This window comes from Gracilinanus agilis, chromosome 5, assembly GCF_016433145.1.
Source record: "Gracilinanus agilis isolate LMUSP501 chromosome 5, AgileGrace, whole genome shotgun sequence".
Lineage (NCBI taxonomy): Eukaryota > Metazoa > Chordata > Mammalia > Didelphimorphia > Didelphidae > Gracilinanus > Gracilinanus agilis.
The window spans coordinates 73,737,771-73,754,077 of record NC_058134.1 but is presented as its reverse complement, the minus strand read 5'-3'; the positions used below and the strand labels follow the sequence as shown (position 1 = coordinate 73,754,077).

Here is a 16,307-nt window from a genome sequence, read left to right as displayed (position 1 = left end):
TGGTATGAGGTTATTCTGGTAAGAGGCAAACTCAGAAAGATGATACCATTTTGGAAATTTTTCAAGAATAGTGCTAGTATCAGTCTTTCCAAGGACCAGCATAATTAAATATGAAGAAACTCATCAATAGTTTACTGGCCACTAGATCATTAATTCTTTGGCCATGGCAATCCATGAAACAATGAAAAATATAAAAGAGCTCCCAGTGTAATATAGCCCTCTTTTACTTATGCAGTGATGGAAACAGAATAAAAGAAAAGGGAGCATAAGGGGTTCACAGTTTTTAGGCCATCTATAAAGATTAAACTTAGGTTTTCTAAATGTCCAGTGATCAAGTGGACATAATTTTAAAAGAACTAGATCATATCAGTCTTGGTATTCTCACAATAAATGAAATCAGAAAACAATAGTAATTTGCAATGAAGAGGGAAAATAGCTCATAGATTTTTCCTAGTGAAGCAAATAAAAGAGATGGTGGACTTGGTATGCCCAAAGACACTATGGAACATAATTTCATGGGATACTTGGGCACCTTGAATTGTAGTATTCATTATGAGCATTTGTAAAAGACCACTGGGAAGATAGAGTTCATGTACTGTTACCAAGAGATGAAGAGGAAGAAAAATGTAACTAACTGTTCCTTTTTACTCAGTGTTGTTCAGTTTTCTCAGAAGTGACCAACTCTTCATGACTCCATTTGGGATTTTCTTGGTAAAGATACTGGAATGGTTGCCATTTCCTTCTCCAGTTGTTTTTATATGAGGATCTGAGGTAAATAGAGTTAAGCAACTTGCCCAGGGACACATAACCAGTAAGCATATGAGGCCAGATTTGAACTCATGAAGATGAATCTTCCTGACTCCAGACCCCAAACTCCATCCACTGCTTCTCCTATACTTATATTAAATTGGTGACTTCACTAAAATGGTAGGAATAGAGGATTACAGAAAATATACTAGAAAATATGTCTCAGGACCAATGAGTGAAAATGGCCAAACTTCCAGAAGTTTTATATTTATATAGCAAGCATATATCCCCTTCCTAATCAAATTTATTTCCAGAAGAAAAGGAAGTTGAGACAAAACATTGTTTATCTTGGGTATATCTTATTTGCACATAGTTTATATATTGTATCCCTTATTAGGTTCTGACTTCCTTGAAAACAGAACTTGTGTTTTGCTTGGATCCCCACCACTTAGGACAGTGCCTGACACATAGTAGGCAATTAATAAATGCTTTATAATTGATTGATTATATTAATAACCAACAATCTACATGTTTTCTTTGCCAGTTGTACCAAATCTTTATAAAAAATAATCAACAAAGTTGTAGAGAGAATCTTTTCTGTAAAATGTACCAATGTATTTTTTCAGATATTAGTAATTCTCAAAATAAATAACCTCCTTGCTTTGAACTCCGTCTTTTAAAAACAAACAAAAAACAAGCTGAAAAGATGTTCATGTCAGGCAGTACATGCAACTTTTTGCCCTGGCAGTCACACTCCTTTATACTGACAAAAAAGGGAAACTAACTTCGACATCTGGGCACCAGGACCAGGATTGTTCAGTGTAATTGGCCGTCTTTTATTTTTATTTCTGCTTATATTATTGTAGTCTTTGTGTGTGTTGTTCTCTTAGTTCTACTTTCTTCATATGTGTCAGTTAATATAAATTTTACAATATTTTCAAAAGCACCCTTAATGAAAACAAGAAGAAAATAAGAGGTTTTCCCAAATAAAATTGAAGAGAACACTGTGGTACAATTGACCAAAAAATATGGAATGTACAAGCTCTCACTGTTCTTATTTTGTAAGTTTGTTGATTATGAGAAAGCATTTGATTACACTGAATATAATACCATGTTAAATACTCTCCTCCATCAAAATGTCTCCTGTGCATAACATGTAAGATACTACTCAAAGTTATAATGAATATTAAGTATGAAAAGTGAGACATTTTTCTCTCAAAGGATCTATATTCCACTAGGGAGATAAGTGGATATCTTATTCATACTTACTCATAGATAAGTAAATATAGGATATGTACCAGACAGATATATAAAATTATTGTACTGGTAGATATTAATTGAGAAGGACTGAAAGGTCACTTGAAGTGGCAACTGAGTTGAGCCATGAAGGGAGCTTAAGCTGCAAGAGTTGAAGGTAAGGGAACATCAATGACCAGTTTGGTTCTAGAGTCCAGTGATTGTTGTTATCAAGTGAGGCATAAAACCAAGAGATCTGTACCCACCAAAGATCACTGACATGGAGGATGTGTAGAACAAAGTCTAAATCAGAGAGGGATTTCCCTATATATGGCAGAATCCTGCAGAAGCTCCTGTTTGTAGATGATCTTGTTCTAATTGCACCATGTATCAGAATACTGTGAAGCCTCCTAATTGAGATCCACAATCACACAAGAATTCAGCCTAACATCTACAGAAGTGAATGAAGCAAATTTGTTGTCCAGATTGTGATGCTAGATAACCAGCTGAGCTGTCAGTACAATATCTCTTAGATCAGTGATGTGTAGACTTTTTAAAGAGGGGTCCAAAGGAAAGGAAATGCTCATCTGCCAGTCTGTTTCTAAGGCAACTCTTTCAAAGTTTCATTGTATTGTATCCTACTCACCATATTTGTCAGACTAGGAATAATGTCGTCGGGCCAGATAGAACATTTCAGGAGGCCACATCTGGCTCACAGGCTGTAGTTTGCCCATCACTGTCTTAGATAACTATAAATGGATAAAGATCTGGGCCCTGAATTAAATCTGAAGAGAGCAGATTGGGTTAGATTGGGAAATTGCTTAGTGGTTTTTAGTAATTCCAGGCCAAAGCAAAAATCTATTTTCTAAATACCAATATTCTTCTGGTGATACTATATGGTTTTGAATTGTGGAATACAACAGCATCCAAAGAATTCAAGATAACTTGATGAATGGTGGGCTTGAATAGGCTATAGTATAGTACCAAAAAAGAATCATCCACCAGAAATAAAATTAAATACATTATCAAAGAGAAGTATGGATAGAGTCTTACATAAAAAGAACAAGAGATAGCAGATGAACAGACAGGAAAGAGTTGGAAAGTTAAGATTGTGGGAGGGGGTGGGGTTTCAGCTCCCTGTCTCTAAGGCTATCCCAAATAACAAAGAATGAACAAATTCCTTTTTGCTCACCCTGTGTCCAAAACTCACTTCAGGGGGCTTTGCCAAGGAAACCTCAGAACAACAGTGAAGAAGCTGGGCTGTGAAATGAAATACATTGCTAAAAACCTCTTTTTGGGAAGATAACAAGATCACTATCCTCCCTTTTCTTGGCCTTTATTTTGTGTATCAGAGAATAATAACTTCCACTAGACAAAAAGAAGCAAAAACCCTGGCTTCCATGTTTCCTTTTAAATGGAAAATTCCACTGTTGCCTCTCTATACAGTCATCTCAACAGCTCTTTTGCCCCAGGATGATACTGAATTTTAACTTCACTGTAGACCTCCCACCTTCCCACAGGCTTATTAATAATAGTAGCTCTTTATTTCTTGTGAGACATAGGAGACACATAGCACAGGACCATCCAGCATAACAATCCTGCATCAAAGAAGGCACTGCTCTCTGTGAGCAAAGCAGAATTTCTGTATTTCAAAAGAAACATGAGATCTGCAAATTTAGAGACATCCCCAGCCCAAATGTTCATATAGTCTATTTGCGCCTAACCTAGAGTGGAGCCTTCCAAGCTTATATTGCTCTGTTCAGCCACAGACACATTGTACACTTGCCCCAATATAGTGATGCCATTTTGGTCCTCTTCAAGTATGAAGGTCAACAATTACTACTAATTGTACTTGATGATTTACAAAGAGCTTTAAGTACATTATATAATTAGATTTTTGAAATGCACCCATAAAGTATGTGGTATAAGTATTAAGCATTTAAAAAAATAATGAAACTGAGACACAAACCAGTCAGTGCTGTTCTCAAGGTCACACAGTTAATACATGGCAACCTGGGTCCTCCAAACCCAGTTTTCCTTCTTAAACATCTTCTGAAATGATAGCATACCTGCTGTATTGGAGATGACTGTTTAAAACAGATTTGTTTAATAACTCTTGAAACACTTTGTTTCAATATGTATGTAACAATATGTTTGAAACATTAATAATACATTAGTTTGAATGTTATCTAAAGTATTTCATATTGGATACTTTTTTCTTTGATGGGCATAATAGACTAGTATTCCCTTGGCTAGGTTTGGACCAGGGATTTACCATACCTTAACCTTCAAAGTTATTATTAGGTTTATTACATATTGAAATATCTCATAATCTTTAGAACCAGGGCATTCCTTTGAATACCTTTAAAATAAAATTGGAATGTGAAAAAGGGAAGTTTTTTTATTCACTTGGATTATGAAGCTATAAAAGTTTTAAAATTAAATATATTTATATATTTATTCAAAATGTCTAAGTGGTCTATAATTCATACTTAAGTGAGCATTATGATGATACTAATATAAAATGTTCTAATAGTTGTTTTCAGTCATTCATTTGTATCTGACTCTTTGTGACCCCCTGTTTGGTTTCCTTGGCAAAGATACTGGAGTGATTCTACATTTCCATCTCCAGTGTTTTAAAGCAAATAGATGCTAAGTGGCTTGCCCAGACGTTATAGAGCTAGTGAGTTTCTGAGGTGGATTTGAACTCAGGACTTCCTGATTCTAGACCCAGTGCTCTATCCATTGAGCCACCTAACTGCCTCCATTCTAAATAGCTAGAGCTAACCAAAAGTGGAATGGACTAAGGAGGTACAAGTTTTTCTCATCCAGGAGGCCTTCCAAGTAGAGCCACTTATGGAGAATGTTGAGTTTAGCTCTTCCTGATCATGTGTGGGTTAGACTGGATGATCTCTGAGATTCCTTCCAGCTTGGAGGTTCTAGAGTTTTACTGTGAGAATAGCATGAGGAGAGCCAGGGACCTCCATCAAGCAAAACTCTGGAAAACTTAAAGGCCCCGCAGCAGCAAAGCTCTGGGGTAGCCATAGCTCAGCTAAAGTCAGACACTTAGTCCATGCCTCACCTGAGGGAGGCCCCAAACCCCTCCTTTTCCACCCCTCCCACCGTAACTGAATGTTCTTCCAAAAACTACTGATGCAAGCATTCTCTGGGAATCTGGGTTAGATGGTTAAATATATTGACATATTGATTTATCAGACTATAGAAAACTATGTCTAGATTCGGTGAGGTAAACCAAATCCTTTGTACCAAACTTGTAAATCATTTACTTTCATTGTGTAAGTGGAAACTTGTGCAAAATTCCTAGCTTGCTTTCCTCCCATAAAAAAGTGGATGTAATTTCCAATAAAGTGCTTTGTGTTGCTATCAGCACCTCTAGTCCTCATGACCGCGCATAGGTGTTTCGTCTCATCCTTTCTACCACACCTCATTCTTCTTACCCCTCTGGGACCCCTTTACATGGAGGATGTGTATACCATACCTTAGATAAATTGCTCTTAGTCAATTTTAGTCCAGGAAGACGTAGAACGACTGGAATTTCAAATGTAGATAGCCTCCGCATTTTATCATTTTTTTTCAGAGATCTTTTTTCCCTTTTTTCCCTTTTGCTAGAATGTTTTTTTCCTTTGGTGCATAATTTATCATTGTTCTTCTCAGGGACTGCCTGGGACATCTCTCCTGTGATTGGTGATGATTTCAGTTCTTTATATACATCTTTACTCTGTAAGAGAGCTAAGCCAGTAAGGACTATCTCTTCTTTCCTCTGAGATTTAGAATTACAAAACATCTAGTATTAAATAAGAAAACATAAATAAAAACATTCTTATTTGAAAGTGAAATTTTCAATCAATTATCTAAAAGAATGCTAATTAAGCATTCTTGCCTTTAAAATCTCTTACTTCACAGGAGAAAAATGGATGCTTCCTGAAAAAGATGACCATGGTAACATATTGCCCAAGATAAATAATATCCAAAATTGGGAGCAAATAATTCTTAAGTGAAACACTCTGCCTGTGTAAAGAGATGAGTCACAAAGAATCATGGATGGGAACATATTGCCCAATGAAGGGCTGAGATAGGAATTAGAGCATGCAGGAGGATGCAACTGTCTTTTATTCAGATTTCTTCCTTCAGCTCTTCCACATTTCAGTTTAGAGAGAAACCCCTATCCTACCTCTCCCCAGATGGTATGCAAAGACTCAGCTTCTAAAGTCAGCTCCCAAGCTCTGAGTTTGCTTTTCCCAGAATCAGTTCTCTTTCCCCATATTATTCAGGCCCCACCCCACCTCTAGATGTCACAGATTCTGTTTCCAGGTTTCTAGCAATTCCAATCTTTAGTCAGAGAAGAGAGCACTCCAACACTATTCTACACAGAAGCTGTCATCCTCTCAGTTGAGAATATTGCCTCATATTTTATTAGAAAATAATTGAATTCATTCAATGAAAGCTCCTCTTATCTTCCCTTTTTCATATCATCTAAGTACCTTCTGCCACTATCTCTTCCTTCACTCCTATCTCACATGAAAAAATGGCTCATCTCTTTGCCAAGGCAAACCCCTCTACATGCACAAGTGATCTCATTCTATCCCATATTCTTCCAAAGATTACCCCTTCTATCATCCCCACTTTTATTTATCTTCAATCTCCCCCTGTCTACTTTCTTACTGCCAACAAACATGCCCTTGGCACCTCCATCCTAGAGACACTCTTACTCAATCCATCTATTCACTCTAGTGATCATCTCATATTTCTCCTTCTGTGATGGAACTCTTTGAGAAGTCTAGCTTTAATGGCTGCCCCTATTCCTTTCCTCTCATTTTCTTCTTGATTCTCTACAGTCCAACTCTCTACAATCCAACCTCATCATTTAATTGAAACTGGTCTCTCTTCTCTAAATTTTTGTGACATTGGTTCTCCTCCAATATAATTGTCCACTCCTCAGTCTCCTTTGCTGAAGACTCATCCAAGTTACACCAAATAACCCTGGGTGTCTCACAGAAGTCTATCCCAGGCCCTTTTTTCTCCTTTGTCTATACCAGTGATTCCCAAAGTGGGTGCTACCACCCTCTTGTGGGTGCTGCAGCGATCCAGGGAAGCAGTGATGGCCACACTTTTTTTGTATTTCATTCTATTCTGAGTTCAATAAATAGTTTCATAATTTCCAGGGGGCGCTAAGTAATATTTTTCTGGAAAGGGAGTAGTAGTCCAAAAAACTTTGGGAACCACTGGTCTATACTATTATACCTGGTGATCTTCATTATCTCAATACTAATAATTCTCAAATCTACTTATCTACTCTGCTATCGTCCAGTATTGAATCTCCAATTGCTTATTAGACACTTCAGCTAGATATCCTATAAACATCCTGAAATCAACATGCCCAAAATTGAACTCATCTTTCCCCCAAAACCCTCCCCTCAGATTTCTTTATTAATGTCAAGGAGACACAATCATTCTCCTAGCTAAACAGGCTCATAACCTAAGTTTTATCCCTCATACTTCACTGTCTCCCATATTCCCAAACCATATCTAATCTGTTGTCAGTCTATCAATTTTTCCTTCATAATATCTCTTATATATGCCTACTTCTCTCCTCTGACACTGCTACTACCTTAGCGTAGACCTTTATCACCTGACACATGGATTATTAAAGTAGCTTGCAGGTTGGTCTCCCTCCCTTATCGCTCCCTTTCTCAGACTATCAAATTAATCTTCTTAAAGAATGGATCTCATCATGTTATTCCTCCATTCAATAAACTCTAATGGCTCCCAATCACCTCTAAGATTAAATATAAAATACTGTTATTCATAGCCCATCATATCCTGGTCTCTACATTTCCAGAATTCCTACATTTCACTGTAACATGCCCCTCCAACTCCCGTTCCCAAGTACTCTGTGATCCAGGGGCATCAGCCTTCTTCCTGAACCTTGCAAAAGACACCCAATCTCCAGATCCTGTGCATTTTTATTGGCTGTTCCCTATTGCCCAAAATATTCTCACTGCTTATCTTTAACTCCTGGCTTCCTCTATAGGAAGTCTTTCTTGATCCCCCTTAAGTCCAGAGTGGCATTCTGTTATTTATCCTGTGTATAAGCTGTTTGGATATTGTTTGCATATTTTCTCTCCCATTAGACTCTTCAAAGGCAGGAACTTTAACCTTCCTTTGTATGCCCACTGCTAAGCACAGTGCCAGGCATAGAGTTAATACTTTTTAAACATTGTTGACTAATTAACTTAGTTCTCTGATTCTAGTCAAATATTGCTCTGATATTATCCACTAGCTAATTAAATTTAATGTTGCACCAATGCCGGTGCTATATTTTATGATTACATTTAAATTACAGGTTGAATTTTAATATTTACCCCTGGTCAGCAGCCAGGTTTTCCTACTAGGGACCACCAAGCTGAAAGTGAAAGAGAACCTCTTAGGAGATTATATAGGGGTAGTAGAAAGCCCCAGAGCCATTTCAGGCATATTAAAAATGGATTTAATGACAAAGGGTAGAAGAGTAGGTAAAATACCTCACATGATACTTCCTCATTATGACAGCTGGCCCCTAACTCTGACATCTGACTTTGTGGTTTTATCAATTATTTTGAGGTTAAAAGGGTTTTTTGTTTTTAAATTTTTTTTTATTTATAAGAAGTTCAGAAATATTCATCTTATAGTTAAAAGGTTTAGGATAGGCTTTAAAATGATAAAGGAGAAAGACTTCTTCCCAGATTCCCCATAGAAACAATATTCTTAGTACACAAAAATGGTAGGGTGATAAGGAAAGAAATAACGAAAGAAACAAAAAAGAAGAAAAAAATGTAAATCTCCTGGATAAGGTGAGAATATGAATTGCTGATGTTGATTTTCATCAGAATACCACGAGATTCTAAAGTTGTTATTGAGCTGCTCTTAAGGCCACAATAGATCTGATACTTCTAGTACAATATATTGCCTCTACCTCTGCAACCTGGGCAGGGACATTTCTTCCCTTCTGTCCTTTCATTCCCTGCTTGTTAGGGATTTGGGGGCTCCAAGAGCCTTGGGTGGATCCTTCCCTCACTCTGTATTCCACTCTGCCCCACACCAAGCTTGTCACCCTGAGTACCATGTGAGAAATTCCTACAAACCCTTTCACCCAATGGAGCCAATTAAACCTTGGAAATTCTATATAAAGAATTCCCCCTTTCTTCCCAACTCCAACCTTTTCCTTGCCTTAGAATATCCAAACAAGATCATACCCACACTCATGTATACACTCCTTCATAGATGCAGAATCGCCTGGTTTAATAGTTTCCATCTATAATTTTACCATCACCATCACTTATCTCCACTGTTTCATCACCTCCCAAAATTCATATCATCCAAAGTCAAGCCTAGAATAGCTATTGAGCTGACTGCTGACTGTCCACTACCACAGTTACAGAATCCAGTAGTCAATTGGCTGACAATGTGTACCTTTTGTAGGATCTTGTTGGTTATCTTATCCCAAGCATCTCTCAAGTCAAATTTGGAAATTCCCTTCAGAGTAAGTAACTGAGCTTATGAAGTGGGTGTGGTGGTCTATGATTTGTCTGTTATGAAGTGAGAGTGTCTTCTATGAAACATTATAGCCTGCACCTGGCAACCAGTTCTTTCCTTTCTTAGGTCATGAATGTGTATCTCTTGTTCCTAGAGAGGGTCCAGGAACATGGGTCTTGCCTTCTAAGCTCTTGAGAGTGGAATTTCCCCGACGAGTCTTGCTGGTCTGTAGGTCTCAAAATTAATTTCTTAACTCATCTGGACATGAGGGGTCGATGGGAAGGATGAGAATTGTCCACAACCTAAACTTCCATTAGGTGTTTTCTGGAATGTCATGACTCTGAAGATCTAATCATATCTACTAGTGAAAGCATTCATTATTTTCAGAATTGCAGATACAAGCCCTAACTTGACTCCCTCAAAACTCTCATAACTAGTATTTTTTCAGTCAATTTTAAATTGTTCATGCTAACAGGAAGCATTGTAGTAGAAATTAATTTTTAAAATACATAAAAATATACTTTGTCTATATAATTTGGCTCAGGGAGAGAGTAGAAGAGGTAAGGGAAAGACCAAGGGAAATTTAGGTGATCTAAAATAAAAAAAGATCAATAAAATTTATTTTCTAAAAGATGTAAGGTAATGCTTTGGGGGGAACAAAAATTTATCTTCACCAATACAAGATGGGAAGCATTTAATTGTAATTAACTACATATTAATATACAAGAAAAAAATTGGTCATAATGGGAAAGATAATGAAGTCCATAATTAGGCACTAATTTTTTTAAAATATGGAATGCTTCATAGATTTGCATGTCATCTTTGTGCAGGGGCCATGCTAATCTCTGTATCATTTCAATTTTATAAGTGCTGCCAAAGCAAGCACAATTAGGCACTATTTTAACAGTTTATGCCTGGCAGTGAATTCCCAGTTTCCAAGAGAGATGTGTAAATGAGATTAAGAATTATAGGAAGCATTTGTTAGTTTTGTTATGTGAGTAAATAAACACAAATACACACACAGGGGTTCTTTTGGGGGGAAAGGGATGAAGGAAGAATGAGGGGTGAAGATGTATCTTAAACAAAAACAAAAGGGGCTGTGACAATATGAGTGAGTGGCAGTTGGAATCCAATGACACTTAGACTAAATCAGTCAGGGATATCTTACTTCTACAGGGAAAGACACAACAGGAACAAAAAACACTTTTTAATAATGACTTTAAAGGGTAAGGGCAGTAGAAAGAGGTTACTCTAACCTAGTTATCTAAGGACAAACTCAGGAACTGGGAGTTGGGTCAAGATCTACACTATTTTAACCCAAATGACTTAACTAAACTAAGGTCTAAACTAAACCAAATCTCTAACTAGAATAAGAGAGAGCTGAAGAGGTGGGATTCTCACTACACTTGTCCATGGTGCTCCAAGATGTCACAGATGTCACAGGAAACCAGAATCAAGTTTTATTCACAGTCAGTTAATCCTCAAAAGCTCTATGGAGTAAGGTAGATAAATCTGCTGTCCACCAACAGATATCTAAGACCTTTCTCTACCTAGGCCACAATAGTTGATTGAAGATCTCCATTTTAGAAAATGCAACAATGTGTTGTATTTTTTTAACCACCAGAAGGATAGAAATACAACAAGGCGATGCATCTTGTTGGCCATGAAGACCATCTCTAAGACATGAAGGGGTCACTATCTGCAATCATGGAAGGAGTTCCTCCACACCAATGAACTCAAGGATTCTTGAAGTATTAAAGTGCTGAAATACTCTCTATCACATGCAACCTGTGATATGTTACATGGGATATTAGAACACAATTTGAGTTTGATTAAATCTCTGTTACTAACGCTTCCTTATGGCCAAATAAATTGCTATATGTTGTAAAGTTTAAACAAATGCACTTTATTATACAGCACATCATGCATCTTTCAGGTGGGGCTCTCTCCTTACTTCGTTCCCTTCCATTCTCTGCAGGTTTGGAAGACTTTCCAAAGTATTTCAGAAATCCTATTAGGATCTAAGAAGTAACCCAAAATAAAATATGATAAATAACATTGTAATTATACTTAAATTTTCTGAAATTTTATCTTATTTAGTAATATTCAATTGCTTTTCTCAAAGGCCAAAAATGAATACTGCCTAGGAATTCTGAATGAGACTAATCAGCATAAACTTAATAAAGCTTTGCCAGGATATGTTTGTATGAAATGCTGTGGTTCCTTCTATATCTGGTATTCTTCACTCCATCCCCTACTCCTCATTTTTCTGCATTTCAGCTTTCTCCCATTTGCTGCAAACACATCACTTCCAATAAAATATCCAGTTATTACTTAAAAATTCTACAGAAATTTTGAGTGCTGGCAGTGGTAGCAACTTATAGTCTTAGCAACCTTTTTACCATCTTTTGCATGAACACATTTTCAAGCATTCATACAATATAATCTCATTACAATCTGATAGTGCCTTGCAATGACTTCATGATGAAATTCAGGAGACTGATTATGTTGAACCCATTTTTACATGAACATAATGCAGAGGGCATTTTAAAAAACTTTTGCAATAGCTACTGTGGTTTTGGTAATTCCAGTTGCCAGTCACCGAGCTTGAAAGACCCAATGCCTAACATATTCAATCATATCAATTTTCATTTTTAAAATGGCATCTCTACAAAAGCTGTTCATCATATTCTGAAGTGCTACAGGCTATCTTTATGGATAATCCATGTATATTATATATAGAAATATTAAGTGTTCAAGTATTCTCCCTCTCAAATCAGCCATTGACATCTACTACAATGATAAATTGGCTATGACAGCTATACAAATTCTCTTCCTTCAATAGGTTATCTCCCTTAGTTTCAAAGTTAATACTTCACTGTGGTTACAGAAGAAACTGGCTTATGTTGTAAGTGATGCCATACCATGAGGTCATCATGGACACTCAGTATTATGTTATATTTATATAATTCATGCAATAGGTAAATGTGTCCATGACTACTGCATAACATATTATTTCTACTAGCTATGAATTTTCTTTATCTTTCCACCTGTTCATTTTAAGGATAACACAGAATATAAGGTAACAAAGAAATAAATGACAAATAATGCACTCATAAAATAAGCTTCATTACAATGAATGAATAAATCCAAGTCCTATTTTTTTCTTGAGACCAGAATAGCATATAATTTATTAAAGATAAATTATCTTTAAGGAACTGAGCAGAGCACTTCATAAATTCTGAGCATAATTAGTAGAATGATCATCCCTTAATTCTTGAAACCGTAACTAGACAAGTAATTTTGAAACTCTTTTGCATATGAGTATTGTGCATAGAAATAAATATTCCTTAGTATATTTTTTTGTTTTTCTGACATCTTACCCACCAGTGTAGTACTTATAATGCTAAAAAACTCTTAAATCCCCTAAAAATAATGCAGTGATTAATCTTTCAAGCTAACAGTTGGAAACACTGACAGAGTATTTGTGGAAAATCAAACCTCTCAGTGGCAAGATTTCTTGATCCTCTGATATAATCAACTTGGTAACTTAGAAGTGTGAAAGGGCTGACATTTTTATAGGTTCATAAACCAATAGACATCTCCTAGGTAAAATTTACTCACCAATGCAAAAAAGATTATAAGTGAAAAGACTGAATTGTTCAGTTGCATTCGGTGAGGAGGGAAAGGGTAAAAAGGGTAATGAAGCATAGGGGTATAACCTAATGTGGGGCTGTATATCAATGAGAGTTTAAATATTTTGGGAGCTGGAGTTCAAAAATAAATAAAAAGCAAAAATTAATGAAACAGACATTGATCTTGAGAGAAAGATTAAGAGGGCATCGATAAATAACAACATGAATAGGAGGGATTACAATTATCACTGAGTTCTTTGAGTCACCAAAGTGTAATTCCCTAGGTATTCTTCTTGGCAAGCAGTTCAAAGAGATATTTTGAATTCAATTAAACTTCTCCGATCTCTTTTTAAATTTTTTTACATGACTATTACACTTTAATTTTAGTAAAAAAACAAGAAGCTGCTTCTCTTTAATATCATTGCTTTTTAAATTAAACTGGTTTTTAAGTCTTCACATATTTACCTTCTTTGATTAAGAAAAAATTAATCTCCCTTCCCAAGTAAATGACTGTGGCAAGGTAGATCATGGTCTAATTCAGGACATCTTAAAGGCTTGATCAGGATGTCTATTGCCTTCCTTTGTTTGATGGAAGAACAAAAGGATTTGTGAGGGAAGAAATGGGAAGGCTAATGAATAATACTTTTTTTTTACCTTTCTCCTACTGTTTAGGTCTCTCCATCCTACAAAAAAAGACAATAATACTACAGTGACATTTTTTTAAAAAACATACATGATAAACAGAAAAAATTTCCATCAACTCATTTGGAAGGCTCTAGAATTTCTAACACTTTTCATTTAGGGTAGCAATTATCATAGGTCAATATAACTCAAGAGAATTTTAGAACTAAAAAGACTCCTAGAGACAATCTCATCTATCCTACTGATTAAGCAGATGAAGAAATTGTTCCAGGATAGATTTCTAAGTTCTGCCAGCTAATTTAGGTACAAGGGAGGACTATGCTTCCTAACTTCTAAGTCAGAATCATTTTATGTATACCATATTGTTTCACCATAAGTTGTATGATGAAGGAATGTGGATGGATATTGTCAAATTCTTTTATTGTATAAACTTAGTTACATTAGGCATCCTTTGAAAACCATAACAATACAATCAGGTCAAAAAAGTACTATTTAGTAAAAGTACTCTATAGTTTTTTGACTCAATTATTGCTTATAGTAAATCTTCAAACTTTCTCTAATGGAGATGGCTTTCTTTTAGAGCTCTTATTTTTAACTAACCTTTCTTAATTCCTGTGTTGATTCTTACCCTGTAGTTCAAAGAAACTAGAAAGGTTTTCAAGGCCCCTTTGCAAATCCTAGTTCAGTTACCAAGAAAAGTGTCTCAAATATCCTACTCCTTTTACCTTTCCTGTACCCTACTAAATTTGTTCTTCAATCTCATCACAACCTCTAATCCTTTGAATCCTCCCTTACTGGTTCATCCCCGCAAGCCCATTTGCCTTTTTACCTGAAACCCATGATCAACTATTTCAACAATGTTCTAACAGCCTAGAATTTCCTTCTTTTTTTTTTTTTTTTGAGAACCTAACCAACAATGGCATCTTGCAAATCAGCAGAAAAAGGAGCTTGGACATCAGCAGTTTATATGTCAACAGTGAAAAAAAGTCAATCAATGATTCACTAGGGGAAAACAAAAACAACCCAGCATTGTCATCAATTGACAAATCTTTCAGGAATCAGATTCCCAGTAGTATCAAAAGTGAAAGCAAATCAAATTTAGATCAAATTTCTCTTTTGAACTACTTTGCTTCCTCTTCAGCACTAATTGCCCCAGGTCCACATGACATTTAAGTCCAAGAGAGTAAAATTATGCTTGATGGCTAAAATATCCCTGAAAGCTAAGTCTATTGCTATGTGGATCACCCTCTAGTTTCTCTTAGCAAATGAGGGAGCCAGGTAGAACTATTGACCTTTGTCTTGCATTCCTGCAGCTATATTCAGATCACTTGTCTAGAAGCCTCCAACTCTTCATGACCCCCTTTGAAGTTTTCCTAGAAAAGAATGGCACAGCCTGCCATTTCCTTCTCCAACTCATTTTACAAATAAGGAAACTGAGACAAACAGGATTATGTGATTTGCCCAGCGTCACACAACTAGTAAGAATCTAAGGCCAGATTTGAACTCAGGAAGACGAGTTTTCCTGACTTCAGGCTTGATGCTCTATCTACTGTGCCAGCTACCTGCCCAGTGAGTCAGATTACTACAATCATAGAATTGTTTAAAAGATATGGAGAAAATAATGGTCCATTTTGCTTACTGTTTATTGATTATTAAGAAATTTGGATTGGTAAAGCAAAACAGAACTCTAGAGATTCTCCAATCAAAAATCTCCCACATGTATGTTAAAATTATATAAGATTTGGGGGGCAGCCAAGGTAGCATAATAGATAGAGCACCAGACTGGAGTCAGGAGGACCTGGGTTCAAGTCTGACATCAAATACTTCCTAATTGTGGGTCTCTGGGCAAATCACTTACTCTCCTTTCCCCCCACCCCCACCTACACTTGCCTAGCTCTTGTTACTCTTCTGTCTTAGAATTGATATGAAGACAGAAAATAAAGGGGTTTTTTTCAGAGCAAAAGTGTAGAGATACTTTTGTTTAATGACTCTATGGCTTAATTATGGGTAAAAAGAAAGGCATAAAACAAAGTGTCATATTCAGTAGTATTAATGGAAGATGCTTTGTACAAGGTTCCAATGGAAAAAAGATTTTCCATTGTTGATGATAGTCTCAAGATGCTCTGATTTATAGGTTATATTGTACTCTCTACTTCAAGCCAGCACATTATAGAGCTACATCAATGAGATCCAGGATTGTTCAAACTATGAAAAAAACAAATCTATTGTGCCCAGAGTGCAGCAGGTGATATAACCTTTCATATCATCTTTCATATTTTGCCATAAGATCATGTGCCCTGTTGTGAGCATCATATTTTAGGAAAAGCATGTGGCATATCCAGAGGAAGATGATCAGGAGACTGAGAGGACTGTGGCCCATCTTATGTGGGAATATTTATCCTGGGAATAAAAAAAATTGAAGGCAGATTTGTTGACTCTGTCAGGGATGATATGGAGGAGATTCCAGTAGAATATAACCTACTTCATGGATGGGGGTGGCACTTTTTCATTTTT

General features: G+C 36.3%; 2 protein-coding genes and 1 pseudogene across 2 annotated transcripts in view; all 3 read right to left on the bottom strand.

Moving 5' to 3' along the window:
* The window catches only part of LOC123249833, a 44,370-nt gene extending 38,983 nt beyond the window's left edge, over nt 1–5,387 (bottom strand). Inside the window, exon 1 of the mRNA XM_044678942.1 lies at nt 5,271–5,387. Coding sequence (XP_044534877.1) covers nt 5,271–5,387 — 117 coding nt within the window. The remainder of the gene's footprint in view (nt 1–5,270) is intronic.
* Nucleotides 5,388–10,301: 4,914 nt separating this feature from the next.
* On the bottom strand, nt 10,302–10,402 carry LOC123250866 (annotated as a pseudogene).
* Nucleotides 10,403–11,479: 1,077 nt separating this feature from the next.
* The window catches only part of CCDC7 (coiled-coil domain containing 7), a 305,131-nt gene continuing 300,303 nt past the window's right edge, over nt 11,480–16,307 (bottom strand). The window contains exons 16-17 of the mRNA XM_044678170.1: nt 13,806–13,834; nt 11,480–11,537 (exon numbers count right to left, since the gene is read on the bottom strand). The gene's annotated coding sequence lies outside the window, so the exon portion shown is untranslated. The remainder of the gene's footprint in view (nt 11,538–13,805; nt 13,835–16,307) is intronic.